We start from the raw sequence: 17,324 nt of genomic DNA, 5'->3' as shown, positions 1-17,324 counted from the left end.
GGCACCCTGGAGCTGCTCCATCCCCATCGGGGGCCAAGAGCTGCCGGTCCACACCAGAGGCCCCGGTCACAGGAGCCACGGGACAGCCGGAAGGGAAGCCAGGAGGCCTTGTTTGGGGAGCTGGGCACATGCCTGGCCTCCCCGTGATGCTCCCCTGGGTGACACACGCACACACACATGCACGCCTGCGCATGCACACAGAGCGCACACGCACACACACGTACGCCTGCGCATGCAGAGCACACATACACACCTGTGCATGCACACAGAGCACACACGCACACCACCCCACCACACACACACCTCAAAAACCACATACAGGCGACGCCACAGCTAGAGTACACCACAGCCCCGTAGCCGCCACCCCTGCCCTCTGGGCGAGTCCGCTTCCGAGCTCACTTCGAGGAGGATCTTTCTGGTGACAGCGGTGGTGCTGTGGGTGGGAAGGCCCCAGGCTCTGGGGCCAAGGCCCCACCTGACCACACCTCCTGCTCTGTGGCACCTGTGTCCCCCCACCCCCCAGCCCGAGTAAAATCGTTTCTCTAGACTCTGCGGCTGGGCCCTGGAAGTCAGGCTTGCCCCAACCTGCCACGGCAGTGCCTGCTGTGGCGGAGCCTGGACGCCGGGTCTCCTGTCTCCATCCATCTCCACTGAAGGACAGGGGGTGCAGGTCCCAGAGCTTTTGTCAGGACTCTGCCAGCTTGCAGAGCCGCTGCGGCCACAGGGCTCATGGTCCCATGCCTGCTCCACCACGGCCCTCAGCAGTGGCCCTGACCCCTGGCTGTGGCCCTGGTGCTCGAGGCTCACACCAGGGCAGGAGCGTGCTCTTGGGTGTCGGTGGGGTCCACTCTGACAGGGACCTGGAAGGGCCCTCACAAGTCTGGGATCCAGGCCCTTGTCATTCAGGAGCCCACGAGGGGTCAGCCAGGTCTCCAGAGGGGAAGGGGACGTGCCTGGGCTGTGCAGTCCACAGCCTCTGGGTGAAGCAGAGACCAGCCCAGGATGGGGCCCACAGTTCTCGGGAGCCCGGGAGGTGGCACTGGGAGGGTGGGCATCCCCACCCACCCACCCCAGAGAGGCCAAGCGCAGGGCAGGAGTGGTGCCACACGGCCCAGGGGGTGCGTGGCTGCTGAGAGGAAGAGCGCAGTTGCCTCAGGGAGGCTGGGCACGATGCAGGGCGGATAGAGACCCCACTGCTGGGGGAGAGCCAGGCTCATGCCCCGCTGGCGCCAGAGCCTGCCCACAGCCCAGGGAGTGCCTGGGAGGCATGGGATGACCACACCTGGGGCCCTACACAGGCTGGGACTCATTTTGAGCCCCTAAGGACAGGTTGCGGGTGAAGGGAGCCCCTCTTGGGAATGTGGAGAAGAGAGTGGGGCACCTGCTGGCCAAAGAAAGCCCTGGGCCCACGCCCAGTTGTATGGGCAGTGACAGTTGGGGAAAGGGCACTCAGCCACGCTCCCCGGCGACTGCTGGGTGATGATCAGCCCAACCGCAGGCCCTGGCCCTGCCAGCCCTGGGCTTAGGCTGAACCCGTCAAAAAGGCCCTGCCTGGCCTCGGAGATCCCACCGCGCCCTGCAGGGTATGAGGCTGGCAGGCCCTTGAGGACCAAGCCAGGAGACATCCCTGGTGGAGACTGGATCCCAGGAAAGTGCCGGGGGCGGGGGAGGGGGGTGCACTGGCAGGGTCCCCTGCAGGGAGCCAGCTCTTGGGAGCCCAGAATGCAGGCACCACCTCCCGCCACCCCACAGGGGGCTCCCACAGGCTCCCTCGTGTGCCAGGCCAGCGAGCCTGCCTGGGAGTGGGGCAAGGGTGGACCTCACTTAAGTGCAGCTGTTCAAGGGGAGACTGTCAGGCGGGAAACCAGAGCGAGCTCTGAGAGAACCTCAAAGAGCCACTCACTGCCTCGGACCCCCGCCCCCAGCCCTGCCCAGTCTGCTGCATCCAAACCCTTGTCCCCCAGAGCCACACGGCTGTGTTCTCTGTCTGGGAGTCAGTCCCCAGCCAGGCACCAGGCATCCTCACCTGGAGGCAGCTGTGCCTCCTAAGCCTCGGTTGGGAACAGAAAGCTGCTTGCAGGTGCCACACCCGACTCCCAGCCCTAACCAGAGAAAGAGCCCCTAGGTGGGCGGGGGCACCGCCGGGCACATGCTGTCTCTGGGCGGTGCTTGCATGGTTAGGACACTCGGCCACATCTGCACATGGGGTTCCTTCTTACCAGCCTGCGCTGGGCCCAGAATGCCGACCGTGCCCTTCCTCTGGCTGAGGCTGTGCCCAGCACATGAATGCTCTGCCCACCCCACACCCTGCAAATGGCAGCTCATCCTCCTGCCTTCCCGTGGGACCGAGCACACCTCCAAGGGCAGCGAAGGGCATGGGGCGAACCCCACGGCTGGGCTGAGGCTGACTCAGGCAGGCCCCACCTGCTCTCTGGATCACCGAGGCCCCTGAGGGTGCTGTCCCCCACCCCCAGCAGGAATGTCCTCTGGGATTCAGGCTCCTGCGGTCTATGGCTCCCACACTCCCTGTCCCGGCCCCACCTCCCACCCGCCTGTTCCAGCCAGTGTTTTCCAAGTGCCTCCACGACCAGCCAGCCCTGAAACAGGACAGAGCAGGGCCCTGACCTCGAGAAGGATGCGGGCCGGTGGACCCCCAGCCTCTCCCACATCCGGTACCTCCTGGAGCCCCCCAGTCCCCAACAGCTGACAGTGAGCCCCACTCCCACCTTCAGACTCCTCACCCGGGGTCCCACCGCCATACCATCTCGCTGCAGTGGCCCAAATGGCTGGGCCACCTCTCTCTATGCCTGGGGGGAGGAATCCCCTGCTTGTGTGGACGGCACCTACAGTCGGCACAGCAATGTCCTGAGCACACGATCTCAGGGGAAGTCACCCCTCCAGCGGCTGACCCACGCTGTCCTGGAATCTCAGCGTGATCCCACTCCACAAAGAAACACGTGTGTCATCGCCGAGCTCGGCCACCGGAGCAGGGGGGAACGCTGGCCAAGTGAGCGATCTAACTCCCTCCACCTTCCCTGGCACACACGCGACCTGCCTCAGCGTCACACCCTGGTCTAGAGCCCTGAGCATGGCCATGGGGGCCTGCCCAGGGGTCCTGCTCCATGGGACCCCAAAAGAAGAAAAACGGCTTAGCAGAAGCTCACAATGACACAGATGGCCCTTATCTCAACAGAACGACGTGCACCGACACATCTGTGTGGAGGCCAGTGTCCCCGACCCAGCACCCACGCCCCCCAGCGCCGGGCAGCCTGGCCCAATGGGCTGAGAAGCCACTTGGCCCTCAGCAGCTGGAACACAACTGCGCTCAGAGCCAGGCTCAGGCAGCTGCCTGCCCCCTAGTTCATGGGCCACTGTAGCAAAGGCACACGCGGACAGCGGCGTTACTGGTCATGGAACTGAAGTCCACGGAAAGGAAGAATTTCTAGAGTTTGCCGGCCATTTCATTTCACCTTCTAAGATACAACCTCAGCCCTAAAATACGCGTGCCGGACACAGGCTGTGTTCACAGGGATGGTCCCTCACCCATGTGTGTGCCGATGGCCTGGCCCAGAGAAGCGGCAGGACTGCGACCAGGCCCAGAGCGCTCCCCACCGCCCCCAGCAGCCGGTGCAGGAGCAGAAACCACATTCACCAGGGCAGCTGTGACGTGCTCCAGAACCCACCTGCGCACGGCCCGCAGCCCCTGGGAAGGCCTCGGCGGCACGTGGTGTTTATTCACTCGGAACTCCACAACTGCATGCAAACTGCGACCAGGTTAAAATGCGGATCCACGCTCACCAGAGGGCAGGGCTGGGTGAGAACGCGCATCCCCGCCAGGGCCTCCGGGGGCTGAAAGGCGGGTGCGGCAGAACACGGGGCTAGCGGAGGAGGCGCACCTGGAGAAGCTGCACGTGCAGGACCAGCCAACGGGAGCGAACTCAGCATCTCCGAGGAAAGGCACCGGCACACGCTTCCCTCCTCATGGCCACATCAGGCAGGTGTTGGTGTGGCCCCTTGCCCACCTCGTGGACGCTCAGGCCACAGCAAGATGAGCCGGGCAGCCAGCGAACCCGTGGAAAGCACGGCTCCACAGCCCGCAGTACCGGGAGTCGCCCTGAGGACACACCTGTCCAGAGGTTCCTCGGAAGGAATTTCCCAACCTCGACTCTTAAACCCGCTGAGGAGAACGTTCTCTTCCGACTCGCAAGTTTGCCAAAAGAGGATGGCAGGCAAGGGGGGCACTGTGGCTGGCTAGACCCTGCTGGCGTGGGGCGGGCCAAGGGCCTGTGGCCTGGCAGCAGGGTAGGGGACAGGCATCTTTCTTTTTTGAGACACGGTCTCAAAAAAAAAAAAAAAAAAAAGAAGTGAGATTCGCTACTTTTTTTTTTTTGAGATGGAGTCTCGCTCTGTCACCCAGGCTGGAGTGCAGTGGCGCGATCTCGGCTCATTGCAAGCTCTGCCTCCCGGGTTCACGCCATTCTCCTGCCTCAGCCTCCCGAGTAGCTGGGACTACAGGCGCCCGCCACCATACCTGGCTAATTTTTTGTATTTTTAGTAGAGACGGGGTTTCACCATGTTAGCCAGGATGGTCTGGATCTCCTGACCTCGTGATCCGCCTGCCTCGGCCTCCCAAAGTGCTGGGATTACAGGTGTGAGCCACTGCGCCCGGCCGAGATTCATTACTTTTGAAAAGCATTTTTAATATTTCTGCCCAAAGAGTTTAAATTAACTTTAGTTTTACATCTAAACCTCAAAAACAATGAAAAGACCTAGATGTGTGGAGAGAAACATTTTCCGAAAACATTCTTACTCAGCTAAAATGCAACTAGAGTTCAGCTAAGGTTCCCACACCAGTGGGCAGGGAAGGGAAGGAGAGGGGCTGGTTCAGAAGAGAAGTTCAAAACAAACAGCTCGGAGCTGACTGCTTCCAACAACAATAATGAGCAGAGTTCACAAAAAACAAAATTCATTTTCTCGGCCGGGCGCGGTGGCTCAAGCCTGTAATCCCAGCACTTTGGGAGGCCGAGGCGGGCAGATCATAAGGTCAGGAGATCGCGACCTTCCTGGCTAACACGGTGAAACCCCGTCTCTACTAAAAATACAAAAAATCAGCCGGGCGTGGTGGCGGGCGCCTGTAGACCCAGCTACTCAGGAGGCTGAGGCAGGAGAATGGCGTGAACCCCGGAGGCGGAGCTTGCAGTGAGCCGAGATCACGCCACTGCACTCCAGCCTGGGCAACAGAGCGAGACTCTGTCTTGGAAAAAAAAAAAAAAAAAAAAAAATGCATTTTCTCATTTTAAGACACAGGTCATGTTTTTTAAAACGAAAAAAAAGGAGGAAGAGGCCAAAGGTAGGTGGGGGCTGCCGTGCTTGGGCCCGGGACCTGTGTCCCGGGAATACGGGCTGAGCTCCAGTCCCTTATACCCAATACAACACGAGGCTCTGCCAACCAAACATGGCCACAAGGCCTCCCACGTGCTGTGGTGGCCCCGGCGCCCACCCCGGGTCAGAGCAGCCAGCACGGAGCCGCGGGGATGCAGACTCTCAGGGACGCACGGGTTTCCCGTGCGGCACCAAGACAAGACCAAGACAGGAAATAGGAAAAGGGACTTTATTAAAGAAAAGCCATCTGTGAGTAACTAGTTAAATTAGCATGCTTGACATTAACACTCTGGGTTGAAACCTACCTCCGTCAAATAACAAGTGGACTCTCCAAGCAAATGTCTACGGGGCAATTCAAGCAGCAACTCGAGAGCCCAGAGGAGCACTGGAGAGGAGGCCATCACTCCACTTCCCAGTGCGACAACCACTTTTTTGTAAACACCTGTCAGATGCTAAAAATACAGCCTTGCACACTACCGTCACCGGAGTTTATAGCAATAGATCAGAGAGCGGGGGCAGCTGCGGCACCTCTAACAGTCCAGGGCTGAGGCGCTGAAGGTGAGTTTCCAGGTGAGGTCCACTCTGCATGGTCTCAGGCCGCGCCAGGGGGCTGCTGTGGCCTGACAGCCGAGTGGAACGGCGCCACCTATGTGCGATTTAGTGTCTGGAAGATTCTAGAGATCTGCAGCATGACAGGCCCCGTTTCTGGATCATTCATCCACTGGGTGCTGTTCAGCGGGTTCTCCAGCATGTCTTCAAATGCTGCAAGGAAAACAGAGCCAGCCTGAGTGCCCACGCCCCCACTCAGCCCACAGGCACAGGTGTGACTTTCCTCTTCGGCAGCTTCCTAATGAAGAGGGTGCGTCTCCAATACAAAGGCCACACAGAGCTCACTGCTAAATGTGCACTCTCAGGCTGAAACCCACCCAACTCCATCGGAGGCGCCCATCAAATCAGATCTGATCACAGAGAATCATGCACTCAATTCTGGCAGGTAGGCAGTGTGCCTGTGCGTGCTCATGGCACCCCCACTCTGGGCAGCTGTCTGGCAGCCGCCAGGGCTCAAAAATCATCTTCCCCAACAACTCCACTTCCAATCCCACCCCGAGAAGGTCAGCAGATGCAGAAAGGACACACACAGACACTGTTGCAAAGTTAACAACAAACTGGAAAAACATAATGCTCAGCCTTCAGAAAATTACTTCTTTAAAAAGCCAGCACATTAAAAATGCAACACAGCACTTCTTCAAAATGAAAACTTGGGTTTTAACAGCTTTACAAAACTCTGCCTCAAACAGGTGGCTTTTAGCAAACAGCTCTCCGCTCCACCCACTGTGAAGGAGCATGCGTTCTGCCGGCTGCCAGCCCCTCTGCCAAGATGGATGGCTCCATGCTGACCTGACACACACGGACGCGCTTCAACATAAGTGGCCTCAGGTCTACAGGCTCCAGGGACAGTGCTCACTACAGAGCTCACAGCCATTCACTGCCCAGTAGCCCGTGGCTTGAGCGCAGAGCTCAAAGTGAACCCGACTTGGCTCTGTTCGTCATTGGACAACCCCCAGGCCCTAAAACAATCCTCTGGTGTTCTGATTAAAAGTCTCCAAAAAACGCTTTAAAATCTCAGAAAAAGCCGGGCACGGTGGCTCACACCTGTAATCCCAGCACTTTGGGAGGCGGAGGCAGGTGGATCACAAGGTCAGGAGATCGAGACCATCCTGGCTAATACGGTGAAACCCCATCTCTACTAAAAATATAAAAAATTAGCCGGGCATGGTGGGAGGCGCCTATAGTCCCAGCTACTCGGGAGACTGAGGAAAGAGAATAGCGTGAACCCGGGAGGCGGAGCTGGCAGTGAGCCGAGATCATGCCACTGCACTCCAGCCTGGGCAACAAAGCGAGACTCCGTCTCAAAAAATAAAAATAAAAATAAAAATAAAAATAAAAATCTCAGAAAAAGACCCAGAAAGAACAAACTATAAGGTACGAAACAGCTGTTTCACACACAGGGCAGGGAACTTAATTTCCCATTTCCTCTCAATAAACAGCAAAATAAATTCTGGAAGGATGAAAGAGTTGAACAAAAAGATAAAGAGTTAAATATGAAAAACCACACAGATGATTATTTATCTGAGGAAGGACTTTCCTTTTTGAATTTAATTTTTTTTTTTTTTGAGACAGCGACTTGCTTTGTTGCCCAGGCTGGAGTGCAGTGGAGTGATCATGGCTCACTGCAGCCTTGAACTCCCAGACTCAATGATCCTCCCACTTCAGTCCCCCGAGTAACAGGGACTACAGGCACGTGTGCCATCACTCCTGGCTGATTTTGTTTTTTTGTTTGTTTGCTTTTTTTAGTAGAGAGGAGGTCCTGCTATGTTACCCAGGCTGGTCTTGATCTTGAACTCCTGAGCTCAAGCAATCCTCTTGCCTCAACCTCCCAAAGTGCTACGATTACAGGCATGAGCCACCATGCCCAACCTGAGGAAGGACTGCCTTCTGTATATCCTAACTTCTGTATGTCAGAAAGTGCCACACAAAATTAGAGAGCAAAAACAGTTTACAAAACGCAACAAAGGCAGATGTGCCTAACATCCAAGAAGCTATTAAGGAGGCTCTAGAATTAATATTGCAATTGAAAAACAGATGTGCCGGGCGCAATGGCTCTTGCCTATAATCCCAGCACTCTAGAAGGCAGAGGTGGGAGGCTTGCTTGAAGCCAGGAGTTCAAGACTAGCCTGAGCAAAAAAAACGAGACCCCATCTCAACAACAACAAAAAAATTAGCTGGGCATGGTCGTGTGTGCCTGTAGTCATAACTACCCATGAGGATGACTTGAGCCCAGGAGGTCAAGGCTGCAGTGAGCTGTGATTGCACCACTGCACTCCAGCCTGGGTGACAGAGCAAGATCCTGTCTCCATAAAAAGAAAGAAAACAAATAGATGACATGCATAGACAATATGTAAAAGAAGAAATGCAATGGCCAAAGAAAGGTATTCAACATTGCTAATAACCAAAAGGAATACAAGTTAAAATAATGGAGGTCTTGTCTATGATACGGAGGTGGGCAAGTGTGTGTGCTGGGGGCAGACCTTGCATGGACAGTGGTGCCATCACTGCACTCTAGCCTGGGTGACAGAGAAAGAGCCTATTTCTATTAGGGAAAAAAAAAAAAAGAAAAAGTTATTGGACAGACCCCAAGGCAGCACACACTAACATCCTAAGGTATACAAACAGCTGGAGAGCTAGGAGGAATATGCTTTCAGTGTGAAATGAGTCACTAAGAATAAAAATAAACTCACAAAAGTCCATTCTCAAGTTTTAGAATTTGAGTACAAAGAAGATCCCTACCTCACACCACACACATACTTCTAGGTAGATTATGGACTTAAATAAGAGAAACTTTTAACATTTTTGGAAAAAAATTAAAAAAAGGAAAACGTGTTTCTGACTTTGGGATAGGAGGGTTTTCTTTTTTCTTTTTTTTTTTTTTTTTGAGGTGGAGTCTTGCTCTGTCGCCAAGGCTGGAGTGCAGTGGCGCCATCTCAGCTCACTGCAAACTCCGCCCCCCAGGTTTAAGCAATTCTCTGCCTCAGCTCTGGAGTAGCTGGGATTACAGGTACATACCACCACGCCCAACTAATTTTTTGTATTTTTAGTAGAGACAGGGTTTCACCATCTTGGCCAGGCTGGTCTTGAACTCCTGACCTCGTGATCCACCTGCCTCGGCCTCCCAAAGTGCTGGGATTACAGGCGTGAGCCACCACGCCCAGCCATGGAGGGTTTTCTTTAAAGGTTCACATCCTAAAATGAAAACAGACACACTGAAGGACATCAAAACACGGGATTCTGCCCATCAGCGTGAGGAAATAAGCCAGAAACTGAACAACGGCATCTGCAACACAAATAATGGGAAAAGGGTCAGCATCCAGGAGGTGAGGACCTTTCTGAATGAATAAAAAAGCAATCCAAGAGAAAAGCAGGCCAAACACTGAGCAGAAGGTCTCTCACGGCCGAGGTTCTACAGGCGGCCAATATGCTTCTGAAAGAAGGCCAGCCTTCAAGATCAGGGCACGGCCATCACAGCACCAGAGACACTTCCAGCCTGCTAGGGTGGCAAAGGCCCTCCCAACATCCAGGAACTCAGCTCCTGGGGACCAACAGGTCTGTAATCCCAGCACTTTGGGAGGCTGAGGCAGGTAGATCACGAGGTCAGGAGTTCGAGACCAGCCTGGCCAACATGGTGGAAGCCGTCTCTACTAAAATACGAAAAATTAGCCAGGCATGGTAGTGCACACCTGTAATCCCAGGTACTCAGGAGGCTGAGGCAGGAGAATTGCTTGAACCCGGGAGGCAGAGGCTGCAGTGAGCCGAGATCGTGCCATTGCACTCCAGCCTGGGTGACAAGGCGAGACTCTGTCTCAAAAAAAAAAAGGACATCAGGAGTGGCACCACATACAGACAACCCAACGAGCGCTGGGTTCCCGGTGCCTTCCATCAACAAAATACTCCACAAGCCCCACAGAGAACGCAGTCAGTCACAGAGGCCTGCTTAAAACCTGATTCTACTTACACAAAGGCAGCAACAAATGAGATTGTTTGAGGAGACACAAATACGGCAAAACTCTACAGGGAAGCAGAGAGGTAAGCTGCGGCCACAGCGACGGCCACACTGGAGGGAGGGATGAGGTGCGCAGAAGAGGGGCACCCCAGGCCCAGAGCTGAATGGTACATAGGTGGCTATTAGTTTTATTCTTCTTTAAAGTTATAACATCATATACACTTTTGTATGTAGGTATCTCATAATAAAAGTAAACAATTGCCATCAAAGACCCTGACGAGTAGTAAGAGCAAAAGCCCAAAGCACACCTTGTCCTCCATGAGTTCCTAAGCTACTGGCACAGTCTCCACCCCGCTGGCCCTCGGAACGCCACTGGCACTGGTTTTCTGAAGCCTGTGTCAGAGTCATCATGCAGGAGACAGTCACACCACGATCAGAACCTGAACTGCAGGCCCCACAGTGACGTAGCAGAGCTACACCCGCAGGATGCCAACCTGCATGGCAGGACATGCTGCCAGCACACGGCGATCCTCAGCACTGGATTCTCCGTGTAACCTCTGCAGCATCTACACGTCCTGCAAGGGAACCAGCCAGCCTCCCCGACCCGCGACTTAGCGTAAAGAAGGCGCACATACCTAGCAATGTTTTCGGGTTGGTCAGGCCCAGCTGCACCACCGGGTTATCCAGGATGGCCTGAAAGAGAGGACTGTCGGGGTCGATGCCCTTGTCCAGCTCCTCCGGAGAGGGCTTCCGGTCCCCCAGCAGCCACTCGCACTGCAAAGCCAAGAGCACCAATGCCACCGTTAGCGCCTTCAGTGCCTCCGCAAGACGCCACCAGCAGCAGGCATGACAGCTCCCGCACCTTTCTGTGAGTTCCTGTTGAGCCCCCAAGGCTGATCTCACTGGAAGGGACCCTACCATGAAGACAAACTCAGTCTGGATTCACTGCTGTGCACATCAGACCAGGCCAGAGAAGGAAGAGCTAGTCTGCTTTTCTCTGCAGACCCTGGCGTTGCAGAGATCACTGACTGCTGCCGCTTGCTGGGTTACCTGAGCCAGCATGGCCCACCCAGGAGTGTTGGGAAGGTAATAACAAATGTACCAAGTGCCCAGCTTGCCTGTGGTCCTGCCATGGGCAGTCAGTAGTGCTGGAGCCATGAGGACACAGGCTCCCCATCTCTGTCTTGGAGGTGTGAGCCACCAACTCCACTGGCATGGGGGATGGTGGGGGGGGTGTGGGCCACCACAGGGCCCTCCCCAGGCACAGCTCCATCAGCCCAGCTGGCACACGGGCATAGGATGGGAATCATTCTTAAGAGTCAGTTTAGGCCGGGCGCGGTGGCTCACGCTTGTAATCCCAGCACTTTGGGAGGCCGAGGCGGGCGGATCACGAGGTCAGGAGATCGAGACCACGGTGAAACCCTGTCTCTACTGAAAAATACAAAAAATTAGCCGGGCGTGTTGGCGGGCACCTGTAGTCCCAGCTACTGGGAGAGGCTGAGGCAGGAGAATGGCGTGAACCCGGGAGGAGGAGCTTGCAGTGAGCCGAGATCGCGCCACTGCACTCCAGCCTGGGTGACAGAGCGAGACTCCGTCTCAAAAAAAAAAAAAAAAAAAAAAAAAAAAAAGAGTCAGTTTAATCAGAAAAATGGGCTGAGTGTGGTGGCTCATGCATGTAATCCCAGCACTATGGAAGCCAAAGCAGGAGGATCAATTGAAGCCAGGAGTTCAAGATCAGCCTGGGCAACAAAGGCAGCTCTCGTCTCTAAAAAACTAATCTAGCCAGGCATGGTGGTGCATGCCTGTGGTCCCAGCTACTCAGGAGGCTGAGGCAGGAGGATCACTTGGGCCCAGGAGGTCGAGGCTACAGTGAGTGTGATCACACCGGTGCACTCCAGCCTGGGGGACAGAGTGAGACCCTGACTCCAAAAAAATTAAAAAAAAAAAAAACAACAACAACAAATTACCCATCCATAAAATATGTACATATAAGGCACCCTTCTAAAAAGACAAAGCCTAGAATTCTGTATTTTTAAATTTTTATACTGTTTGAGCCATCTATCTTATTGTCTCACTTCAAGAGCCACATAGCCGGCTGCATGTCAAAGTAGGCAAACACACGGCCCCCACCATGCACGGGGCACTCATGGGTGAGGCTCCCAACACTCACCACAGCCCGACACACACTCACCACAGCCCGACACACACTCACCACAGCCCGACACACACTCACCACAGCCTGACACTCACTCACCGCAGCCCGACACTCACTGCAGCCCGACACTCACTCACCGCAGCCCGACACTCACTGCAGCCCGACACTCACTCACCGCAGCCCGACACTCACTGCAGCCCGACACTCACTCACCGCAGCCCGACACTCACTGCAGCCTGACACTCACTCACCGCAGCCCGACACTCACTGCAGCCCGACACTCACTCACCGCAGCCCGACACTCACTGCAGCCCGACACTCACTCACTGCAGCCCGACACTCACTCACCGCAGCCCGACACTCACTGCAGCCCGACACTCACTCACCGCAGCCCGACACTCACTGCAGCCCGACACTCACTCACCGCAGCCCGACACTCACTGCGGCCCGACACTCACTCACCGCAGCCCGACACTCACTGCGGCCCGACACTCACTCACCGCAGCCCGACACTCACTGCGGCCCGACACTCACTCACCGCAGCCCGACACTCACTGCGGCCCGACACTCACTCACCGCAGCCCGACACTCACTGCGGCCCGACACTCACTCACCGCAGCCCGACACTCACTGCGGCCCGACACTCACTCACCGCAGCCCGACACTCACTGCAGCCCGACACTCACTCACCGCAGCCCGACACTCACTCACCGCAGCCCGACACTCACTGCGGCCCGACACTCACTCACCGCAGCCTGACACTCACTGCAGCCCGACACTCACTCACCGCAGCCCAACACTCACCGCAGCCCGACACTCACTCACCGCAGCCCGACACTCACTCACCGCAGCCCGACACTCACTCACCGCAGCCCGACACTCACTCACCGCAGCCCGACACTCACTCACTGCAGCCCGACACTCACTCACCGCAGCCCGACACTCACTGCAGCCCGACACTCACTGCAGCGTTCTGCTGGTTGTTGTTCACTCTGAGGGCGTCTATCACCTCCTTCTCGTCGAACCCCATCTCCATCAGGGAAATGACGGCCTAGAGGACAGCACAGCCGTTAGCTCGCTGGAGGCGGCAGGAGGCCAAGGAACCAGCGCCCTGCGTGCAGAGAGGGGCCCCGCTCCCCGGCGCCCTAGCGGAGGGTGCTCCCAACAGCACTGCAGATGCTGTCCGTCCACGTTCTGTCCGCACAGCTCTGGTGAAACAGATCTTGGTTTTCAGCATCCTAAAGCCGCGGAAGCGCAGGGATAACTGTGGTTGGCAGAGCCGGGGGGCAGTGCAGCTCCCAGGCTTGTCTTCAGGGAGCCACAGGTTGTGACAGAAACGCATCACTTATGTGGCCACGAGGCAGTCAGGCCAACTTCAGACCCTTTCAGGTTTGTCCCGATGACTGTGTGGATAAGACTGTCTCGGCAGCCACTGCAGGTTTACCCCAGAGGGCCTTGTTACCCAAGAAGCAGTGGCATTAGAGAAAGGCCACGTCAGTAAGTGCAATCTCAATGGAAACAAAAATGCCATTGTAATCTGTGAAAAAAGGTTTTATTTAGATTTTATCTTAGAAAAAAAAATCCTAGGGCTGGGCGCGGTGGCTCACGCCTGTAATCCCCACACTTTGGGAGGCCGAGGCAGGTGGATCACGAGGTCAAGAGATGGAGACCATCCTGGCTAACACGGTGAAACCCCATCTCTACGAAAAATACAAAAAATTAGCTGGGCATGGCGGTGGGCACCTGTGGTCCCAGTTACTTGGGAGGCTGAGGCAGGAGAATGGCACGAACCCGGGAGGAGGAGCTTGCAGTGAGCCAAGATTGCACCACTGCACTCCAGCCTGGGCAACAGAGTGAGACTCCGTCTCAAAAAAAAAAAAAAAAAAATCCTAAAATTAATTTTTTAACTTTTAATATTGAACAAAACTTAAGCTACAACTAAACATATGCTAATTCGTTTTTGAGGAAGGACGTACATTTTCTGGACACAATTCATGTAAGAAGATAATACATCCTCTACTCTGGAGATTTATAACACGGTGTTTAAACGGGTCTAATTTGAAAAAATATAAATAAATAAGATGAAGCCTTCATCAAAATTTCAAGGGCCTCTCCTAATCCCTGAAAGGTCAGATCCCACTCTCTTGAAGCCCCCAGAGTCCTCTCCTTCTTTGGCAGTTTTCCGGCCACCATAAGGCAGTCTAGGGGTGCCAGCCCCACACAGCTCCCAGCACCACCCAGCACCCCGTGGACCGTGCACGTCCACAGCCAGTCTGGACTGCACTGTCAGATGCTTCCAAGAGAACCTGGCAGAAAAAGACTTCAGCTGGGGTGGAGCTCAGGAAGGATGCTGGCTGGAGCTAAACTGTGTGTATGATCAGGTCAAAGGTCCCGGCCGGGAGCAGTGGCTCACGCTTGTAATCCCGGCACTTTGGGAGGCTGGGGCGGGAGGATCACTTGAGGTCAGGAGTTTAAGACCAGCCTGGCCAACATGGGAAAACCCCGTCTCTACTAAAAATACAAAAAGTAGCTGGGCATGGTGGCAGGCGCCTGTAATCCCAGCTACTTGGGAGGCTGAGGCAGGAGAATCGCTTGAACCTGGGAAGTGGAGGCTGCAGTGAGCCGAGATCGCACCACTGTACTCCAGCCTGGGCAACACAGCGAGATTCCATCTCAAAAAAGAAAAAAACTCCGTATCTTCTATTTATGGTCCATCACAATTGCCTTCCTGAGCCACATCCTAATCCAGGAGCTCCAACAATGAACTCTGGAAGAACCCACCGTACAATATTTTGATATCAAAGTCATACAGAATAGCCTGGAATCTACTGAATTCAAGGATAGGATGCCCTTCTCACTAGCTTCAATAGGAAGCACTGTCCCTCATTTCTACCTCAGCCCAGGAAATGATGCCCCATTACTCCTGAGGCAACACCTGGCAGCCCCCACCCTCCCTCCCAGCCCATGGGGGCAAAGACTTGCTTGTGGGCAAGCAATGGGAGAGGGGCCTTGCACTCACAGGCTGCAGGACCTTGGGCCCTGCCAGTTCTGCCCCCAGACAGCAGGCATCCTGTCCACCAGTGAGAAGGGAGGGGCAGCAGGAAATCTGTTTTGGCTCAAGTCAGAGCTCTCCAATCCTTTCTCGGTAACGAAGCTAATATCTCCATCCCTACTGGACGACTGCCTGATCTCATGACTCGTACAGAAACCAAAGGCTAGCAGGACTGATGGGCTGGCCCCTCAAGCCTTGACCACCTTGTGATGATTTTCATCAAAGAAGACATTCTACGGAATGTTCTGACACAGAGAGATGACAGGAGGGAACGGCAATGGGGAAGATCGTAGGAAAACGAGCATGTTAAGAGTGTTAAGAATGAGCATCTATATTTAACAAAAAGGCTTAAGATGGCAAGAAAGAATATGACTAACAACCTCTAAGAGACTGTGCAGGACCTCAACACAGGAGAGTGCAAAGTCCAACCTCAGTGCACAAGGGACCCAGCTGGAGAGTGACCACTCCACTCAGACAGGCTTCCAGGATCCGATGTGAACTTGGCTCCCTAGGAGACAAGCACAACGAGACAAACTTCCTGCTAAACCTAGAAATGCTAGATGAAAATAAAACAAAAATGCTTTTAGGTTGGGCACAATGGCTCATGCCTGTAATTCCAGCACTTTGGAAGGCCAAGGCAGGAGGATCACTTGAGGACAGGAGTTCAAGAACAGCCTGGACAACACAGGGAGATCCTTATCTGTACAAAATTTAAAAAAAATTAAAAATTAGCCCAGGGTGGTGGTGCGTGCCTGTAAGAGCTACCCAGGAGGCTGAAGTAGCATCATTTGAGCCCAGGAGGTCAAGGCTGCAGTGAGCCATGATTGTACCACCACACTCCAGACTGGGTGACAGAGTGAAACTGTCTCAAAAAAAGAGAAACTTTTAAATGCATAGCTAAACTCACAAGAAAGGGATATCCACAAGTGATAAAAACCAAGAAGGAAGAGACAGAAAGCTAGCCCTGTGAGAGAGTGTGCGCAGGGGCTGCCCTGGGAGGGCGGGGTCTGATGTCTACACACAGACAGAACGTGCGCCTTGGGCCCATGGGAGGTAGGGACTGGGAACTGAGACACTTACTTAAAACCAGGACCCTGAAAAGATGGGAAGATAGACTAGAAAAGCATTTGTCTCAATGGGATCTAACTAAAGAGCTTCTGCACAGCAAAAGAAACTACCCTCAGAGTGAACAGACAACCTACAGAAGGGAACATTTTTGCAATCTATTCACCTGACAAAGATCTAATATCCAGAATCTACATGGAATAAACAAATTTACAAGGAAAAAACAACCCCATTAAAAAGTGGGCAAAGGACATGATCAGACACTTCTCAAAAGAAGACAGTTGGCCGGGCATGGTGGCTCACACCTGTAATCCCAGCACTTTGGGAGGCCGAGGCAGGCAGATCGCTTGAGGTCAGGAGTTTGAGACCAGCCTGGCCAACATGGTGAAACCCTGTCTCCACTAAAAATACAAAAATTAGCTGGGCGTGGTGGGTGTGTGCCTGTAGTCCCAGCTACTCAGGAGGCTGAGGCAGGAAGAATCCAGCCTGGGTGACAGAGCAAGGCTCAACATCACTGATCATTAGAGAAATGCAAATCAAAACCGCAATGAGATACCATCTCATGCCAATCAGAATGATGATTATTAAAAAGTCAAGAAACAACAGCTGCTGGTGAGGCTGTGGAGAAATAGGAACGCTTTTACATTGTTGGTGGGAATGTAAATTAGTTCAACCATTGTGGAAGACGTGGTGATTCCTCAAAGACCCAGAAACAGAAATACCATTTGACCCTGCAACTCCATTACTGGGTATATATCCAAAGGAACAGAAATCATTCTATTACAAAGATACGTGCACACATATGTTCACTGCAGCACTATTCACAATAGCAAAGACATAGAATCAACTCAAATGCCCACAGATAAGAAAAGAAACTGGATAGACTGAATAAAGAAAATGTGGGACATATACACCACGGAATACTATGCAGCCATAAAAAGGAACAAGATCACGTCCTTTGCAGGGTCATGGATGAAGCTGGAAGCCATTGTCCTCGGCAAACTAACACAGGAACAAAAAACCAAGCCCCTCATGTTCTCACTTATAAGTGGGAGCTGAAAAATGAGAACACATGGACACAGGGAAGGGAACATCACACACTGGGGCCCATC

The 17,324-nt window shown here is 54.2% G+C and overlaps 1 protein-coding gene across 2 annotated transcripts in view; it reads right to left on the bottom strand.

The window, feature by feature from the left end:
• Window positions 1–5,597: 5,597 nt before the first annotated feature.
• Window positions 5,598–17,324, bottom strand: part of UBAC1 (UBA domain containing 1) — a 29,055-nt gene continuing 17,328 nt past the window's right edge. Inside the window, exons 8-10 of one of the 2 annotated variants that reach the window (XM_055270401.2) lie at window positions 13,060–13,146; window positions 10,576–10,714; window positions 5,598–6,144 (exon numbers count right to left, since the gene is read on the bottom strand). In XM_055270401.2, coding sequence (XP_055126376.1) covers window positions 6,029–6,144; window positions 10,576–10,714; window positions 13,060–13,146 — 342 coding nt within the window. In that variant the 3' untranslated portion in view covers window positions 5,598–6,028. Of the gene's footprint in view, window positions 6,145–10,575; window positions 10,715–13,042; window positions 13,147–17,324 lie in introns of those variants that run through there. The other variant, XM_063636768.1, reaches the window with a different exon arrangement.

This window comes from Symphalangus syndactylus, chromosome 3 (genome assembly GCF_028878055.3).
Source record: "Symphalangus syndactylus isolate Jambi chromosome 3, NHGRI_mSymSyn1-v2.1_pri, whole genome shotgun sequence".
Classification (NCBI taxonomy): Eukaryota; Metazoa; Chordata; class Mammalia; order Primates; family Hylobatidae; genus Symphalangus; species Symphalangus syndactylus.
This window is presented reverse-complemented; position numbering and strand designations above follow the sequence as displayed.